The 19,784-nt window shown below is 43.6% G+C and overlaps 1 protein-coding gene across 1 annotated transcript in view; it reads left to right on the forward strand.

Annotated features, from left to right (window-relative positions):
- The window catches only part of LOC138453678 (zinc finger protein 595-like), an 87,043-nt gene extending 68,709 nt beyond the window's left edge, over positions 1–18,334 (forward strand). The window contains exon 2 of the mRNA XM_069606736.1: positions 11,037–18,334. Coding sequence (XP_069462837.1) covers positions 11,049–12,674 — 1,626 coding nt within the window. The 5' untranslated portion in view covers positions 11,037–11,048 and the 3' untranslated portion in view covers positions 12,675–18,334. The remainder of the gene's footprint in view (positions 1–11,036) is intronic.
- The last annotated feature ends 1,450 nt before the right edge of the window (positions 18,335–19,784 follow it).

The following is a 19,784-nucleotide window of genomic DNA, read 5'->3' on the forward strand; positions in this document are numbered from 1 at the left end:
TTATCCACTTTGACAATTATGACTTCAGGGGCATACTTGGAACAACGCTGTGTGAGACCAATTTGACATACGTATGGTACAATGTGCTGCTACAAGATGGGCACTGTATTGTCCATTGTGATGAGTAGATTAAAATAATGATTGCCATTGTAGCACAACTTACTGACATTCAAATGGCTGATGATCACTTATTGTTTCCATAGGTTGGAGATTTTGGCAAATACGACACTGACATGGCAAGTTAAATCTCTTGGACTTGTATTTTGTGGTGTGACACTGAACTAGAAACTATCCTGGTAGGGGATGGCTCAGAGTGGAAAAGGCACCAAATTTACAAGTACTTTTGTACCACTGACCAAGTCAGATAAATGCAGCTTAAACTAGAATTGTCAGAGGATCTTATGGAGGGAAAGTGTGTGCCTTTGTTGTTCTATATTACTTAGTGTGACAGGTTTAGTAGACTGACCTTGTCAAGAAGGCAGGGGAACCCCACTCAGCCTGGGATGGGAGGCCCACCGCGGTCGAAGCTAGAACCACTCGTACCCCAGAAGGAGAAGGTGGCAGGGGAGCGGGGGTCAATATGTGCTTTGGCATACCTCTTCAGAAAGATGCTGGCCAGTGTCTTCTTTTTTTCATTGCATGCCACAATATCCATCAATGGTCTGGCAAACCGCACACAACATGCCTTCCCATCAGAGCCTCCAGACAGATGGCTCCAGTCACCAGATCTCCTCAGACACTGGGTAGAAAGAGAACCTTGATGCAGAGCAGTGGCAACCATACGCAACCGCAAGCAACGGTACGCACCACCAGCTGATACCAGTCCATGCTGCGTTCAAGCAGCTGTGGTACAGTTCCCTAACACAGACTTTTTCCAACCTGCCACGGAGCAGCTCCCTGACATGAAATCAAGAGACACTCCAAACCTTACCTTTGACTCCGTCCACCAAGGTGTTGGTCCCTGACACAAATCGGAAACTTTTCCAATGCAGGCCACCATTAACCCAGCACGTTGGACCTACGAAGCAAAAAATGTGAGGCTTAGCCACCTTTTCATATGTTCTGTTGTCAGTAAGAACTCCCCAGCGGGCAATACAGGGTAAGATTGTCTTGGGGGAGAGGACCAGTACGAAAAGGAGGGGGATGATAAAGCTGGGGATAGGAAACGGGATGGTGTGGCTTGTTTGGGTGAGGTTGGAGGGGGAGGAGGTGGCAGACCAGGAGACCAGACCAGAAGGAGGAAGGACAGTGCACAGGGCTCTGGGGGTGATTTTCTTTAGAAAAGGTGAGGTATTGGTCAGAGAGAAAGTGATACTGTTTTGTGAGTGTGCATGTAAGGTGTGAGAATGGAAGTGCAGAGTAGGGAGTGAGTGGAAGGAGGGTGAATAAGTAGGAGTGATGGAGTAGAGAGACTAGTAGTAGAGGGAGAGAGTTTAGTAGCAGAGTTGAGGGGGAAAGTAGTAGTGGAGAGGGGAGAATAGCAGCAAAGCAAGTAGGAAGGAGTAACATAGAAGGGTGGAGGTAGGCTGGAGAGAGAGATAGAAAAAGAGACATTGAAGAGAAAGAGGAGGAAGATGCAGGAAGAGAGAGGAGAGAAGGTGGGTCTAGTTGGAGAGAGGAGAGCAGCGGAGTGAGGTTAGAGTAAAAGAGAAACACAGGTAGAGGAAACTCAGGGAGTGAAAGGAAGAATATAGAGTCCAGCATGAGTGTCTGTAAGGCACAACCCCTTGGAACTAAAATGCAGATACAGTAGGTCACACCTAGGGAGTCCCAGATTGAGGTTAGATAGATAAGGTGGTTGCTTTTAGGCCCCCCATGAACAGGAAGGTAAAAACTGGACAGTGGGGCTAAACAATCGGTAGATAGTAACCTGGTGAGTAGGGATGCCTGGGTTAGTGAGGGTCTTGCTTTCTCTAGATAAGAGAGAGACGGCCCTTAGATCCCCTTTCCAGAAACTTAAAATCTCATGAACTGTCTTTGGTAGTTGTTATGTTTTTGAGGGCATCTGTGACATAAGGCTAGTGTGGACATGTTGATACTCCCTAATGCAACAAAAGATGTGCTAGCGTATCTACTGGTCCAAAAAGAAAGGAAGTTGGGCATGGCCGAGGAGGGCGTGTGCTGGAGATGCAAGAAGGCCATGAGGGCTCAGATGATAGATGGTCATGCACTGAGACATGCAAAGCTACTGACACTGTTCAATGATATGTCCAAACACAAGGACGTTGTGAAGTTTGCCAGGAAATGGGTCGCACGGCCCATCCTTCTGTGGAAGAAGCTAGCCCTGCTGCACTGAAAGAAGAAGAGGAAACTGAAAATCAAAGATTTGATGGAGCTGATGCCCACGCTAGCTATTCTGGAACAAGTGTCAATGCAGGCAAAGGAACATATGGATCACTTTAAGGCAACATGTGGGGGGCCTCTCTGCAGTTCTACAACTTAGAAAACCCTGATTGCCTGGAAACAGTATAGGTGTAAGAATGGTTTAGCTGTCTATTTGTTAAGAGGTCTTGCTCCCTGGATGGACGTGGTTGCTTTGGTGAGGAAAGCCAGTTAGAGATAAGGTTAGAGATAAGGTATGAATGGCTTGTAGTTAGGTCAGACAGTGTGCTTTTGACGTGTCATCCTCTAAACAAATGATTTTGATTTAAGCTTCTGTAATGAGAAATAATACCTATCATAAGGTAAACTTCCAATTTCTTTTTTTTAAGGGGGATCTATTTCTCAAAAGGGAGGAAGGTATAGGTGTACTATGAAGGTGAGAAAAGATTACCCCTCTCTCTCACAGTCAAAGGTAGGGTTGGTGGTGCTTTTACAGCGGCAACATGTTAAATCAACAGTATATCACACATTGAGAAACCATCTACAGGATCCAAACATACAAATCAATTAACTATAAAAAGATTTTGATTTATTAATAATTCATTAAACCACACAAAATCAAAAACAAAATCAGGACACAAAAATTCTATGTGTCAGTTAAAAATATATATAGTTCATACAAGGGTCAGTATAACTTTCAAGACTTGATAGTCGCGAGGACCAAGAATACCTCCGTCCCTAAGCAATCAACAGCAAGAAAATAGTCACTTGCTGTTCGAGGATTAGGGCCACAGGTGGCGAAACAGGATACCCACTTGGTCCAGATGACTGCTGCAAGGGGAAAAAAAGGTAGGTAAGGTCAAGATCACACAGGGCAAAACAATGCAGAATCTCAAGAAGCAGAAGTGTCACCTACCAGGAACCACTAGATGGAAAAGCCAGGATGGTGGGGTAGTACATGTTCCATCAGTGGGCTGAGATCAGGGAAGCCAGAGGAGGAGAGAGGAATTTCCACACTGGAACACCTGAGTAGGATGTTCCTAGAAATTAGAAGCTGGAGCAAAAGGATGTCAAAAGCAGATCCGGGTATAACTTTGCCAAAGGAGGTAACTGAAGCTTACCCAAGAGGCAGACCGTGGTCAGTATTTCCAAGAAACCCAAAGTCCAAGCAAAGTATCAAAAGGGAATAGCAAAGGAGTCCTTAATACGAAATCCGAAGTCAAAACAGTAGATCAAGGCAACAAGAACAAAGAGTGAGCTCCCAAACAGCGTAAGCGAACAGCTGAGAAGCGCTGTGTAGCAACCTGGAGCTCATTATATACTGGGAGACATATCACATGGTTTCTGGGGACGCGTCACGTGATCATCACGTTGGCTGGTAGAGGCTTGAGTGTTGCTGATCCAATTTCCAATTGAGACGCTGTGGTCAGAAGGGGCGTGGCCGTTGTCACAGTGACTGGTGATGCTGTGCTGTGATGAACAGATGAGCCCGTCTGTTGTTTTGAGGTATGGGTGGCGGGAGCCATATCCCGTGGCCCGGTGACGTTCTGGGTGTCATGCAGGTTTGGTGCCCGTAGCAGTTGTCTGCCAGAGGCGGCCCGATTCTGTAGTGTGGACATACGCCAGGGGAGACGCCATTTGTGATCTAAGCGATGGCCCCTCACCTGACGTATTCTCCAATGGCTTCCTCAACTCCTCCCACCAGCAGGAGACCTAATCTTATAAGAGGGAATGGGTGTTGGTTGTACGCGAGAACTAGTACCCGGTCTGGGACATGGTTGGGAAGGGACATATGGAAGGGTCAGCAAACGTGTGGGCATGACAATAACTCAATTCTCAAAGACTCTTAGCAAAATAGAGATCTTTTCAGATTGTCGACATGTTTCGGCCATTACAAATTCTAGTAGACACTATCTCTAGTATCACTACACACATTACTATTTCAGGCCTTCTTCAGGACGAACTGATTTCTTTGTTTCGGTACTAATACTGTCTTGTACCCCAGAGTTGTTTCACAGGTTCTAAAAACATGATAAAAACAGTAACAGTTACATAAAAGTGTGATGATTCCTATTTATTTTTCTAATTCTTTATTTATACAATATACTCCATCTTTAATCTAACTCGCAAAGTTTAGCCATCAATGTGCTGCTGCTTTATATGAGAAATCTTTGCCTATCTAATGTCAGAAAAAAGTTGACATGCTTCTGTGACACTTCTCAGTTCCAATAAGCACAACCAACCCTTTACTTACTTCCACAACCGGTGTGCCATCTATCTCAAAGGTCTTATAAGAGTCATCTAGATTTTTCAGCCTATGAGACGTGCTAATAATCAATAGCTCAGTTTTCTTATCATTAAGAGCAAGAGAATTTAAGCTATCCATTTCTGGATGGCCTCATAGATTCTATTGATAGTTGCAAGATCATCTTTATAGACCCCAGATAGTTTAATAACTATCTTGGTGTCATCGGCATAGTTTGCAAATAATATGCCCATGGATTTTAGCATGTCACATAGGCATTTAATATTTTATGTTAAACAGTAATGGTGATAGGCATGATGCCTGAAGGACACCACAATCAACAGAAACGTTCTGGGATTGCGAGGAACCCTTGACTACACATGGCTTTTAGGACCAAGAAATGACTTTAGCCACAGTACTGCTTCTGGAGAGCATTGGCCTATATTCAGAAGTCTCTCTGCCAAGAGATTATGGTCAACTAAATCAAATGCAGAGGATAGATCCAACAAAAGCAGAAGAGCAGGACTGCCTTCCTCTACGATTACTATAATACTGGCCTTCAGATCCAGGAGAGCTGTTTCTGTTCCATGATTAATTCTGAATCCAGACTGCTCATTAGCCAGAATCTTATTAGTTTCAACGAATTTTTGAAACTGAATGTAAGCAATTTTGTGCAGAATCTTAAGTATAAACGGAACGTTAGTAATAGGTCGATAATTTTCTGGGGCCGTGGGATCTAAGTTATCCTTCTTCAAAAGTGGAGTGATCCAAGCCTCCTTAATAGCAGTAGGAACAACTGTCTTTTCAAAGGAGCGGTTAACAAGTTCTGTAACCCATGGCGTAACAATATTAGCAAATTCTTTGAAGAGTGCAGAGGGAAATATGTCTCCCTTGCACAATGTTGGTTTGAGCCCTTCTATAATCGCCATGCTCTCCTGTTCTGACATTTTAGTGAAGGAGAAGGGTTCTACCTCTTGAGCAGGTCCCCTCATAGTTGGGATCACTGTATCATCAACTAAGGATTGTGATACAATTTTTTTCCTTGATATGTGCTTGATGAAGCTGCGTTTTCTTACAAAAACTATCAAGTATATCCTGACACCAGTCGTTGTTAATATTTAATCTAGATTCTATGACAGGGCTTTTAAGCTCCTGTAGAACTGAGAAAAGTTCTTTGGACTTAATGGAAGCATTCTCAATTATTTCATTAAGAAATAATTGTTTAGCTTCTAATGTAGAGTCCTTATATTTCTCAACTGCTGCTTTGTAACATGCCAGGGTAATAGGAGAGGGGTGATTACGCAAATGGCATTCACACTTTCTTTTATTTTTCCTAGCAGAAATTAGCTCAGGAGAAAAACGGTGTTTCTATCCTTTGTGTTTTTTGTTTTTAACCAGGCAAGAGGGAGCAAGAATATCAAACGCGTTATTCATAGCATTTCTGAAGGCAACAGCAAATTCTTCCAGTGACAATTTACCACCTAATGGTGGTAATAAAGGTTGTATAGTTGATTGGAAGGCATTAGCAGTGATATTTTAAATATTGTGTATTTCACTAGGGGTATTTGTTTTGTTAAGCGCCTTGTACAAATGTGATATACATTATGAACATCCCAGAACGTTCTGAGAGGGTGTATGTCTCAAAATAACAATAGTGTGAGGAAGAACTGTGTTGGCATAATGTAGTAGGGTGAGAAGTTGCTTGCATCATTAAACCCTCAAAAACCTCATGCATAATCTGAAAATTATTGGAGACAAAATGGCACCCCGAGGCCTCCGTAATTGGCAGTGTGTGTGGGCGGGGCTCTTGATAAATCCAACTGCACATACTGTTGACTGAGATGGCAGAGGTAAACCAAATGCTTAAAATGCGTGGGGCCAGTTATCGAGCAGTCTTGTTTCTAAGACAAGCTCATTGCCCTTGAGCTATCCTCCTGGTCCTTACAGTAGCTGTCATTCTTAGGTGCGTAGGTAGAGCAGCTATGTCAGCTAACTGTGGACAGTGTGAAAAGTCTAGTAGACCCTTAAATGTGATCATCAAACCATCATTCACATTTTATAGTTTCTGTTTATCTACATCATCAGGGGTGAAAACTGGATTGATCAGCAAGTCGGTGATTCTAGTAATAGGTTGATCGTGGGGTTTGTCACTGCCTTTTCCATGAAATTCTACAGAAAAGGTGAGGTGGGTTATGGTGTTGTAGATGGCAATAGGTGTGATGCCATATCTTTTCTTGGGAAACCAAAGAATGTTAGTCCTTTGCTGTACAGGAGAACCTCTTGCAGAGGGTAAAGCACACCCACGACATGAACAACAACAGTGTGGATGCTCTCTGCAGGCTGTTTCGAGTAGGAAAACAAGAAAGGCTGAATACAGAAGTATTGATTTCATTGCCATACATGTTATAATAAAGCTCAAAATGTACACCTGTCCGCTACATCCGTTGCTAGAAAATGACAGGATTGTGTGTGTTTACTCCACATATGCTCTTCTTAAAAGACCACCTGGAGGGAGGAATCGAGAGACTGTTCCCTGTCAGTTAAGAATAATAGTATCTATCCACGGTCTGCTTTTTGGACACCAATCTGTGCCACTCTATAATGTAGGAAGTGATGACCGACTTTGTCAAACGTCCCTGAGAGGTCTAACAAGACTTAACATCTCATCTGGTTCTACTGGTCCAAGGAAAATTGAATCGTGCATTAGTCTCTCCCTATCTGGTCTGTTGAATTCCACCTTCCGAATTCCACCGTCCATACATAGAACCGTTCAGTAACTAGCAGAACAATGTCTCTACAGTTGTTGTCTTTTGCGCTTCAGTACTTGTCCCGTGTTTATCAAAGTAAGGAATTAAGGCTGCAGACCCTCCAGTTATTTCAGAGATCTGGGACTGAGGGAGTAACTCTGCCCAGAACAGTCACACGATTGCATGTATTCAAACCTTTCACAGCCATGCAATCACAGGTGGCTGCACCATCCAACATTTGCAGGCTTCCTCACAGACCTTTCTCATGCATGGATGTAGGCTTTGTTCTAAACACCATTCATGGGCAGGTCATAAATGGTTCTGGCAAAACAAACAGCCCTTGCTTTCGGAAGCATGCAGTGGCCATTACTCACGATGGCATGATCCATTTCCTCCTCACTCCCTTGTAGCAATGTCATCCCTTTTGGGTTGAGTACTGGATTTTAGCAGGGGTTCCCAGTAGTGGCACTGTCTGGGGTACAGACACTCTAACACACTAGAATCTAACAAAGACTGCTCCAATTTTTGGAAGCCACGGAGCCAGTTGTGCAAGGAGGCTCACACAGGAAATAGAGGGCCTTGAACCTAGGGTCTCCCATGGGCACAGTCTATATTTACCTCCCTGGTCAGGACTCAGTTGTGCTCTCACAAGAGGGACATGCTGGATAAAACACGTCAACTCAAATAAAAATGCTCCTGGACTCGCACCATAAGGGCAGGAAGAACATTTCGGTCTGAAAAGGTGATATCCAAAGAAATCCATATTTAAATGTGTTCGTTGAACTGATGGAAAGAAATTGAAACCTCTTTCTGTTGGTTTAGTGCCCTACAAAAGCTCCACAAACCAAAATCCTTTTCGAGCACTTGTCTGTGGTTCTGAGCTGCTTGTGCGGATCAAATCAACTGGCCCAAAAACCTGTCCAGAACGCAGCTAATGTCTCCACCCAATGCCTTATTTAAAACGTTAATTTATAATCTGTTTTGTGAAGTAATTGTTCATGCCTCCTCACTCACTAATAGGAAAAGACTTGAGGTAAGACCATAGTCTAGTACCGCACCCACCTTGCTTTTCTGTAATTTTACAGCTTATTTTGAACAAGTCAATTTAGAGCGAGCAATGCTGAAAAATCTACTCCTCCCTGTTTTCTTTTCTTGAGGGGGTCAGGAGGACTCTTTATTCAACCCCAAAATCATAATTTAGCAGCTGTGTGTATTTATAGTATTGAGGTGGCAAGTACTTTTCTATGGATGGCTAGTAGCTTGGAACTTTTATTTTTGAACCCCGATTGCTGGTCTCTTCCTTTAATCAATTTCAGGTCACCAAAAGTGCTACAGTACTCTTAATCTCCAGTCCTACTATAAAAGTCTGTGCCTCAGTTGTCCATGGGTTTGTATATTGGCATCCCTTTTACCAATTGCACAAAATGTAAAATGACTTAGTTCCTCGCCTGGTTTCAGACAGGGACATTTCCCTCCTGGTATAAGCTATCAGTACATCTACGTTCCAGTGGTATGCCTAGAATATGTAGAGGGCTGGCTGTTTTTGCCCTCCAAAAGTACAGGCTTGTATGTACAGGGTCCTCCAAAAGTGTAAACAGTACATCTGGCAGGCAATTGCACCAAAGTTATATTTAACAGGTCAGGGCTTAAGTGCCAGGCTATTATGCAAGTCTATGCAAAAAGGACAAACATACTCGTCCTTGGCACTTAAGGGCTTTAGAGGACCAGGGACTGTGCCATGCATGGGAGTTCTAGATGTATCACTGCCCTCCTCTTTTAAAAAGAGAATCAATTCTTGTCCTTACTAAACACCAGAGACCTTCTGCCTGCCCTTTCGATTGTGAACATTACCTCATGAATGGTGGCCAGTAATTGTCCTCAAGGTCTAAAATGCTGCAGTTGTCACTCACCGGACGGGAAGTAAACCAAATCGGTGGCCGGAAGACAAAGGATTGAACTATTGATTGAAGAGCTAGGTCGGGGCCTCCAACCTAGCCTCCTCTCTGTGAGGGCACAAGACCTTTTTAACGATATGACCCTCTGCTGGGTAGGACCAGGCAGAGGGACTGATCGCTCAAAAGGGCGGGGAGGACACGCCGCCAAGAACCCAGCTTTAAAGGAAAAACAAGAGGTGAGCAATTGGAAATTTAAGATAGATCCCTTTCCCTCGATACCTCTTTCTAGTAGTACCTGAACTATGCCCTCCCCTTGTTTCAAGGCAACCGGAACCACCTACAAGGAAGAGGGGAGAATGTAACCTATACTAACTATAGTGGTCGATTAGCTAAGGAATATGGAATCATATAAATAGAAAACCCTTACCACTGATGTGCTGTTGAGTCTGTGTTGTCCCAAAGAGTTCATAAAACGGAGGTGCAAAATAACAAACGGGTAGGTTAGTTAGGGAACTGAACCCGGGCGGAACGAGGGCCGCGCTAGAGTCGGGTAGGTGCACTATCTGCAAGGCGTCCCTGTGCACTACTGAAGAATGTCCAATGGAAGTCTGATTGTGGAGAGGATGGTAACAGCAACAATAGGAGACACAATTGAGTTGGAGTATTGCAGGTGATGCAGTTCAGCGGCAAGGTACAATGAGTACAGGAGATGCTTGTTAACAAGTGGTGAAAAAGAAGAGTCTTACCTATACCGTGATCACAAGTTTCCAAAAGCGGCAGGCATAAGCAGTCCGTGAAGGAGGAAACAGGTCTGGTACACGGGTAAGTGGTTTTCCAAAAGCGGCAGGCAAAAGCAGTCCGTGAAGGAGGAAACAGGTCTGGTACACGGGTAAGTGGTTTTCCAAAAGCGGCAGGCAAAAGCAGTCTGTGAAGGAGGAAGCAGGTCTGGTACACGGGTAAGTGGTTTTCCAAAAGCGGCAGGCAAAAGCAGTCCGTGAAGGAGGAAACAGGTCTAGTACACAGGTAAGTAAAGTGGGATCGAAGACGGAACTTCTAAACACCGGGATGCAACTTTAATCAGAAGCAGCGTTTGGCCCGGTTCTGAGGTTTAAATCAGGAAGGAGAAGGCGGAACTGGACGAAACCGAGGTTCACGCATCATCGCCTTACCGCTGACAGCGGGAGGCGGAAGGCTGGGAATCGTAGTCCAATTTGCCGCAGAGTGCTGCGGAGTGAGCCAAAGCCACTATTTTCCAGGGCAGTTGCCAGTGGGCGTAGAATGGGTTTTCAATGTGACGCATACCCTTATGGAGGGCAATAATCGTCCTCCGGGCATGCCGAGGCGTAACAGCAGTATCCAACAGACCGGAAGAAGTCCAATAAATCATTGTTTTTTGTGCATTTGAAACTTTGGCTCAGTTGATCAGCCAAGATAGTTTGCTCCACAGGCCACTTAACTTATTTAACGAAATGTGCATGTTTTTACAGATTGAAGAAACTCATGAAGTCACCAAGTCACATGAAAATACATGAATAATTCAGGTAGAATATTTGTTTTCCATTACTATAGATCAAGGGTCTGCAACCTTTGGCTCGCCAAATGCTTTGTTCTACATCTTTCATCAGCCCTAGCCAGCATAGTCAATGGTGAGGAATCGTGGGAATTGTAGACCCGCTGAAGAGCCATAGGTTGCAGAGCCCTGTTCTAAATAACACTGCTGCTATGAGACTACTAAGGTTATAATCGAAATTTGAATGGATTTTGAACATGACTTGGTGATGTAATCTTGGATTGCCTGATATATGTCCCATTCTGTCTTTTATACAGTGTGAAGGTATTATGGAAGACATCAGTGAGGATGCAGTGGCAGACCCAGGAGAAATGTGTCTTGATCTCCTGAGTGAAGGAACCAACAGAGAGGATGCACACCACAACAAACTGTATAATGGTGTCCAGTTAGTTCTGGGTGATATACCCTACACAGTGGAGGACATGCGCAAAAGGGGGGTGCCCGCCAAGCAGCCTGATATGTTGCTGGATGGGCGCAGGTATTTTGAGTGTGAAATCTGCAGCCGCAGCTTCTCCGACCCTTCAAACCTTCGTCGGCACAAAAACATTCACACTGGCCAGCGCCCTTACTCTTGTGAGATCTGCAGCAAAACATTCCGGCAGAAGTCACAGCTAGACCGGCACAGGTTGGTGCACACAGGTGTGCGCCCCTTCCAGTGTGCCTTCTGCCCAAAGGGCTTTCGGGACTCCACCGAGCTGAAAGTACATTATCGGAAACACACAGGGGAGAGGCCCTACAAGTGTGAATTGTGTCCACGTGGCTTCTCACGGGTTTCTTACCTGAAGAGACACGAAGAAACGCATAAGGAGGTAGAGGAAGCAGCTGCCCTTGAGGAGACTAAAGGAGATGAGGAAATCTCCAGCAGTGCTAGTGAGGATTACTCTGTTCCTGGAAAGTTCAAATGCTCGATCTGCAACCTCTCCTTTTACAAAAAGAGCGTGCTGGAAGTTCACCGTCCAAAACACTACAAGATTGGCCCAACAGGACAGAAACTGTATGAGTGTGCAGTGTGCAAGAAGTGTTTTAACAACTCCTCTAACCTCCACAAGCACGCTATCATCCACAGCGGGCTTAAGCCTTTCACCTGCACGATCTGTGACCAGCGCTTCCGGCAGGCCACCCACCTAGAGCGCCACTACATGGTACACACAGGGGAGCGTCCATACAAGTGCTCCATTTGTCCAAAGGGCTTCCGAGACACCAGTGACTTGCTGAAGCACCAACACGTGCACAAAGGTGAGAAGCCGTACCACTGTCCCATCTGCATGAAGAGCTTCACTCACCTCCATAACGCTAACGGACATCGCAAGAAGCATCTGGCCCCGGGTTGCACTCGCCTTAGACTTCCATCTCTGTCATGGTCTCCTCAATCAAATTCAACATCTTCTTCTAAGCACGTCAAGCTTGCACTGATGGTGAGGTGTTTGATGTGCGGTTTGGAGCTCAAGACGCAACGTGAAGTACAGACCCATTGCTGCAAGCTGCTCTCCAAAGCTCACCAAAAGGCCAGGAAGTGCGACTTCTGCGCTAAAATCTTTACCTCTCTGGCTGGGCTTCGCCGCCACTACCTTACCCACGCTACCCACAAGCAGTTTACATGCCACCTCTGTAATAAGACCTTCCGTCAGCTCTCGCGTCTTGAGAAGCACAAGCGGACCCACACAGAATTTAGATTCCAGTGCCCCATCTGTGAAAAGGCATTCAGTGAGTCAAGCGACCTAACTAAACACCAGCAGGAACACATCCGAGCCAAGATGTTGAAGTGCGAACTATGCAGCAAGACCTTCAGCCGCATGTTCTTACTGAGTAAACACCTCCTGACACATGGGTCAGACCCCAGGCCAAAGCTGTTGACAATGGGAGGGGTTATAGAAGTAGATGATGACCCATCTTAGGATCTACTCTTGTGAAGCCGAGAAGAACAAAAACATTGCTAAGAAAATGACTTTGAATTATACCCCATCTCTAGGAGGCTGCCAGTGGCCACTCCTACATCTCGCCTATGAGACAAAGCTGCCTGTTGGTGGTAGCACGATAAGAATATCTCGTATGTATGCGCAGTTGACACCTCCGCAGGCATAAAATCAGTTCCTTCTGCACCTGCCTTCCTGGGATCCTGGTCTGACAAGGTTTTTTAGTTTGCTCCTTAAAGCTGTCTGCTGGACAACCCTATTGGGCTTGGCTAAATGATGTGTCTTACGGAATACAATGGAGAGAGCCCAAATTCCACGAATGTGGAGTCCTATCTTGTTTTTGGGACTTAAGACTACACAAGACTCGAAAAGATTATCAACAGTTATCCATTCATCTGAATGCCATCAATTAGTTCAAAAAACACAAATTTTAATAGAAATTGCAAAATTGTCTAAAATACATGATTAAACCCTCTAAAAAGATACATGTGTATCATATTAACAAAGACAAACATCATGAACAATCAATTCTAAAAAATCTTAGAGATACTGACGTTACTAATCTCTAATTAAATCTCTGTTATGTAGTTCTAAATCAGAGTTACGATTATAATTCATTGTTATCTTTTCTATTCTAATTCTATTCAATTATTAGAATTAGAACATCCCTTCACTGGAATTTTCAATTCACTCAGACAATTTAATTAATTAGACTGACAAAGGATTCTCGACATGTTTCAGTCCATTATGTGGGTCTTGGGACTTTCTTCAGGAGTGGTCAATATGAGGGGTTGAAAATGGGCTTCGGCCAAGTTAAGAATCCTCTGGCCTTCTCTTAAAGATGATAGTAACTGTTGATAAAGAAACGGTAAAAAAGAATCAATTTATGTTTCTTCGGACACATTTAGAAGTGTCAAAGAAGACTACAGGGTCCTTTTGGTTATCTGGTCTTCTTAGTGTGCGGGCTTTCTTGATTAGCAGGCGAAAAAATGTCCACATAAGTTGGGCGTTATTTTCTTATGAGGAAGAATCTTCCTACAGAATCTGCAAACAGATAAATGTTTTATTTGCAAGAAAGTTTACTACAGCCTTCAGGTTAGAAAACGCAATGTATTCTGGTGGTCGTAGTTCCTTTGAGGGGTCATATAGTTTAAAGAGTTGTGGTATTCTTTCAATAGTGATAGGTACTAATTTATATAGATTTCTAAATATTGTGGCGAAACCTTAGTGGCATCTCCATTGTGCATAGACTCTTAGAAAAGGTCGCGTGTTATCAGCTTACCATTAGGTTTAGTCAAAGAGCTCTCTCCGTGGTTTTCCTTGTCGCTGGGTTTTGCGGATGTGCTAATAATTTTCTAGCTTCTGTATTGAGGCTTCTACAGATGGTTTCTGAAACCAAATCACAAGGAATACGTCCATTAGTTAATACAGGGATTCCTGTTTTCCATTACTGAAAACAGACCGAAAAGGGCTGCAGTTAAACCCTTTCACAGCAGTTCTAAAGCTAATATTTAGCAAATCAAATGCTGTGTTCTATCTTACTTCTAATTTGCTCAATACTCGGAGCGGGTTGCTGCGTGTATAGTGATTTACCTCTTGCTTGGTCTCTTGTTATTCCTAATGGTGCCGCTGAGGGGTGAAATGGTATCCCTGTGAGCTGGTGTCTTCTAGGAGCTGCAATTAGCTCCTTCTGCAAGATCCTCCTTCATAGGTGCTCTCGCCTGTTGTGGTTCGTGTCTATGTTTCGGCTGCCATTTTGCGAGGTCTAAATATAGCTCTCTAGTTGTCCTTTTTTAGTGTTGTTGTAATTTGTTAATACAATACACACATCTTTTTAGAGGGTTTAATCATGTATTTTAGACAATTCTGCAATTTCTATTAAAATTTGTATTTTTTGAACTAATTAATGGCATTCAGATGAATGGATAACTGTTGATAAAGGACCAAGTCCTATCTTTTCGAGTCTTGTGTAGCCATGTCTTTTCTTTACTTCTTTCAGCAGCCTATCCCTAATACATATCAACGGCATTCTGATCATAACTGACTCTTCCTGGTCAGAGTCTGTATTGGCTCTCTCCTAGGAAGACCAGGGTGCAAATCACATTCCTGCTTATTGAACTAAAGCTGGATGTTATGTAAATTGCTCAAACATTTGTATCTGCATTTACAGCTTTAAACCTATTCTCACACAGTAACAGCTTCCTCCTAGGCACCATACCGCCCCCCTCAAGTCAGCCAAAGTAATACAGGATAGGCATTAATGAGGAAAGGAAACTGAAGTGTACGTTTCTGCCTACCTGAACACTCCTGACCAAGCCATGTTTCGCAAGGCAAGGTAATTCGAAATTACAAGATGACGTAAATAAAACGGGTTTAAAAGAAATGCGTTGCCACTTTTTATGGTGAGTAAAAGTGATACGTGTGTCTGTCATCTGTTGGAACTGAAGCAGATTTTTGGAATTCAGAATTGGAGCAGAAAAGGAGTAGCTTTGTGTTGTCTTCAGAAATTAATTGGCTGATATGGTAAGTGCTGTTTACCTCTTAAGGGGTAAAGAGTGAGCTTGCACTTTGATGCTTAACAGGCCAATTGTCCAATGTCCTTACATTATGGATACTTTCTATGTGGTAGCTGACTGAATGCTTAGCAACTGCAAGTAACATTGTCCAGTGTTGTAAATTTATTCTGCGGTCTAACCAAGGGTAGCCTAATTGGGCTTGGAAAAAAGGTATGTTGTTTTCAATCATGGTTGGTAAGTAGGTAGAAAGTGTTACCAAAGAATACCCAGGTTGGGGACAGTTTGAGATCTCCAGCCCTCTTTTAGCCAGCATGGTATTATGAATGATATCAAGCAAAGAAAGTGGTAGTTCCAATCAGATTTTTTTGGTAAATCGGAGAGCCGGTTTGCCAAGTTAGGGCTATTGGACAGCTGTGTTTTATTTTCTGCTGAACTGGGACAAGCACCTAGAAAAGAGTTCTATGAAAACTGTGGTGCCTGGTATTCCATGAGATGGCTGAACTTTGTGGTTTGATAGAACTTCGTCGAATACTGCAATGCTTGTCTATTATGGACCCACGTTAATTGATGAAACAAAGTCGCCACAAACAAAAAAAAATGTAACAGAAGAACAGAATGCGGGCTTCCATAAAGCTGCGTGGCTAACAGGATGATGCCCCTTTTAAAGCAGGTGTATCAGATGCCTGAATACATTTTTGTACCAACGTATATATCTGGCTTTATTTTAATTCTCTCAAGGATAGAGTTCAAGGTTTCACCAGTTCACTTCCCTTCTTTGCTTGCAATTACCTATTATTGTTATTCTTTAATTCTAAAATTAGCGAGGGCACTTTGTATAATTATTCTTTTATAGCGCGCTTAATAGCGGAGAGGTTTCTAAACACGAGAGCGGGATTCAAACCTGTGTTGCTATGCGTTGTCATGCTTCCAAGACAAACGCATTGCCCCTGAGCTATCCTCCCGGCTTTGCTAATAGTTACCCAGAAGATGAGTGTATGGGCAATTTAATGTTGCAAAGTCACTAAAGACTCAGAAGTCTGTGCCACACTCATTCTTCTTGACCTCTTAGCAGCCTTTGACACTGTCAACCACACCATCATCCTTGACAGACTACATTCCCTCAGAATCCAAGACCCTGTGCTCAACTGGATTGCATTGTTCCTCACGAACAGACACCAAATCACTTATTTTCCCCCTTTCTCCACCACTGTCCTGTCTAGACTCAACTATGCAAAGTCCCTATACCTGAGTGCACCTGTCTTCCAAAAAACAAACTCCAACAAGTCCAGAACTCTGCAGCTAGGCTCCTCCTTGCCCTTGGCCAAAAGGATTACATTACACCGGCACTCCGCACACTACACTGGCTCCCGATTGGGCGACAAGCCACTTTCAAAATCTTGTGCATTACTCACAGAGCCATGCACAAAACCGTCTGCAAATTCCTAAAAGAGAATATTACACCCTACCTTCCAACCGCAACCTGAGGACCAGCACTGCCCTCCTACTAGTAGCCCTCCTCCCCCCAAATCAGCCAGGATCGGCAGGTCCACTTTCTCAACCATGGCGCCAACAATCTGGAACTCTAGGCTCCCCTCATTCATAACACGCAAGATTACATGGTGTTCCAAAAAGCTCTCAAGACCTGGGTCTTTCCCTAAATTGTGCTAAAGGACACACCTGTATTTTGACCATCTGCAAAACCATGCCTCCAAGTCAACTACCCACGGCTAGGGAAAGACCAAGAACTCACTACAACGGACAGGTAAGAATGCCCAGAATACGGAACTCTTGGCCTAGTAGCAATTAAATCTTGCATGGTTCTGTACCACACTTAGAAGTTTGGAAACTTACTACGCTATGTAGATCGGGATGTTCTGGCAAGTACGGCTCCTGTAAGGGACAGCGTTGCACTGCCCCTAGCAACCTCTAGCCATGCACTGCACCTAGAATACTCCGCCATCCAAAGCACCCAAAACTTTCAGTCACACACAGCAATAAAGAGTATGGCATGGTTTCAACACCTGAGTCTCTGGGTTCTTGGAAGATCCAGTCACGTATTGCAGGAAGTATTCAAAATGTGCATTGACATGGACGTATCTGCCTATCCAGAATCCTATAATCCATGAGCGATAACCTGTTAGGTAGATACAGGGATGGTAGACAACAGATCTGTAACGCCCTGGTCCTGTAGTGCACTAGCATGACCCTAGCATTGTTACTACACTCAGCAGCCCTAGCCATGCCCAGAGCTAGATTATTCAACATTCCTCAGCACCTGGAAGCTACTAGCCTAGTACTGTAGTTGGAAGGTGGCCTAACGCAGCATTGCTCGAAGTACTAGGCCCGGGAAGGTACGTCCATGTATTGCAGATAGAGCCGAGTTCATACTAAACTTAAGAGGTTTCTGATGCCGTAGACACCTGTAAAGGGGAGTATAGTTAATTCGGTAGGCACAGGAAGGCAATCAGAGAGAGGAAGGCCTCTTCCATCACTACGGATAATCGCACATACCTCCCACTACCCCAACTCTGCGCTCAGCACCTACAACACTAGAATGCAGCTTTCCCCATGATCAATTTGGCCTAGCTGCACACATAATTATACACCACTTTGCAAACCGCAACAACCTTTAGAATGCAGCTATCCCCATTATAAATTCGGCATAGCTGCACACATGATCTCACATACTAGCACCACCTCCACTATAATGCAGCTACACCTACGACAATTCAGCATAGCTACACACATACTACCTGTCTCACACACCCTGCACACTACTTCTAGCATTAGAATGCGGCTATCCACCACCAGAAATTCGGTCTATCTGCACACATGCACAGTGCACACATGCACTATTTGCTGCTCTATCTCCACTGACCTGAACTGCAGTCCCTGAGGGCGTTCAACCTACAGAGCGTTGAGGCCAAACCAATGGTAACAGGCGATATACAATTGCCCATTAACATAACATTTAAACCTTTACTTTCTTTCCTCTTCCTCTATACCTGTCTGCCTTCTGCTGTATCCCAAATCATGATCTTCAAGTGGGCAAAATAAAACTGTCTTTATTTGCTTCAAGCCTTATTCAACTCGTGCTCCATTTGCAAATAAACATTTTTCAAAAGACTGATTGCTCGTGGATCTGCTTTATTGAACATTTATTTGTATTCTTTCCTTGCTTAATCATTGACTTAGCACTCACCACTAACTGTTGCTAAATCAAAAATGGCAGTTTCCACATGAAATCCACCTGATTCGTCTTCTTCTGAACACTTACAGGCTCCACCTCAGCAAGGCTTGTCATTCCATTTCAATGGCCTTTTGAAGCGTAAGGTAAGCTTGATTTGATGTGGGCGTTACACCTATCATCACGCTTCCTGAAAATGTAGTGTTGCAAGTTTTGCTCTTGATCGATCAGTTATTATACTCCCTCTTTAGCCAGAAAGGACCTTAGAGGCTTGGCTATAAAGAAAATTGAAATGACCAACTTGGGCATATTCAGTCAATGAAATAAGAAAGGTGGAGTAGAATGGTTGTGGTCAGGTGAAGTCTCCTGGCATTATTTCTTACTAGATATTGTATGTAATTTGGGTTGGAAATAATGTGTGTCTCTCTCCCATTGGCGAAAGGATACCCTTTTCACACTAGTGAAGAGGGTTTGAGGGGGTACCCAAATAAACCATAATTCTTACAAATGCGAAAAAAACATGAACACTGGGTGCTCCAAGAAATCATGTTTAATGTATGCATCCTAAGAGATGTTTGTATCCACATCCTTACTCGAGGTCTTTATAAATGATATACCAGAAGTGACAAATCATGCCTACCAAAATTCCCACAGCAAAGGACACAACTCTCTAGCTATTGTGGCATGCTACACTTTTCTTTATAACACTAATTAAATTGAGAATACTGGTGCATCCCAGACGAACTGCACCACCCTTGCCAGACTCCAGTCAACTACAAAGTAGGAGGTGATAGGCATATGCACTTGATCTCCACTCCCTTCCAAGCCCCTACTCAAAGAACTACCGACTCATGCCATGATCCGTTCACAAACTTGAAATCCAGACTAATACTTGGACAACCACATAAGATGGTAATCCTTGTCACACGGTCTTACAAATGGCAGAGAGGTGTTCTACAAATCTTGTGTAACGCAACATAACAGAAGTTAAGTAAACCAAAGAAAGTCCCTGGCCCTGCACAGGTGCAGTGCAATCGGGCATAGAAATTGTGGATTTTCATGATTGTCTGCTGATGAGATGAGAATTCCATGTTTACTAATATAACATAGAAGCATGGCATTCATTCCCTGTTCATCAATATGCCCATCAAACTTTAAAATTCCAGATTTCACATTGCCAAACTTGTTTTTTTAGTATGCCGTTCCACTCCTCCCTTGCCTTCTTAAAAATCGTTCCTCATACCTAAGATTTGAGTTTTGAAATAATGTATCCATGCTTGCAAAATTGTCCTCAATAGTGCTTAGCCTGTATCTATTCCCAAGCTTTCTTTCACATTAGATCAGCTTTTTCTGGATTTCATGCATGTCTTATCTACCTTTAAAAGAACA

Source organism: Ambystoma mexicanum, chromosome 1p, assembly GCF_040938575.1.
Source record: "Ambystoma mexicanum isolate Mex_15411 chromosome 1p, UKY_AmexF1_1, whole genome shotgun sequence".
NCBI lineage: Eukaryota > Metazoa > Chordata > Amphibia > Caudata > Ambystomatidae > Ambystoma > Ambystoma mexicanum.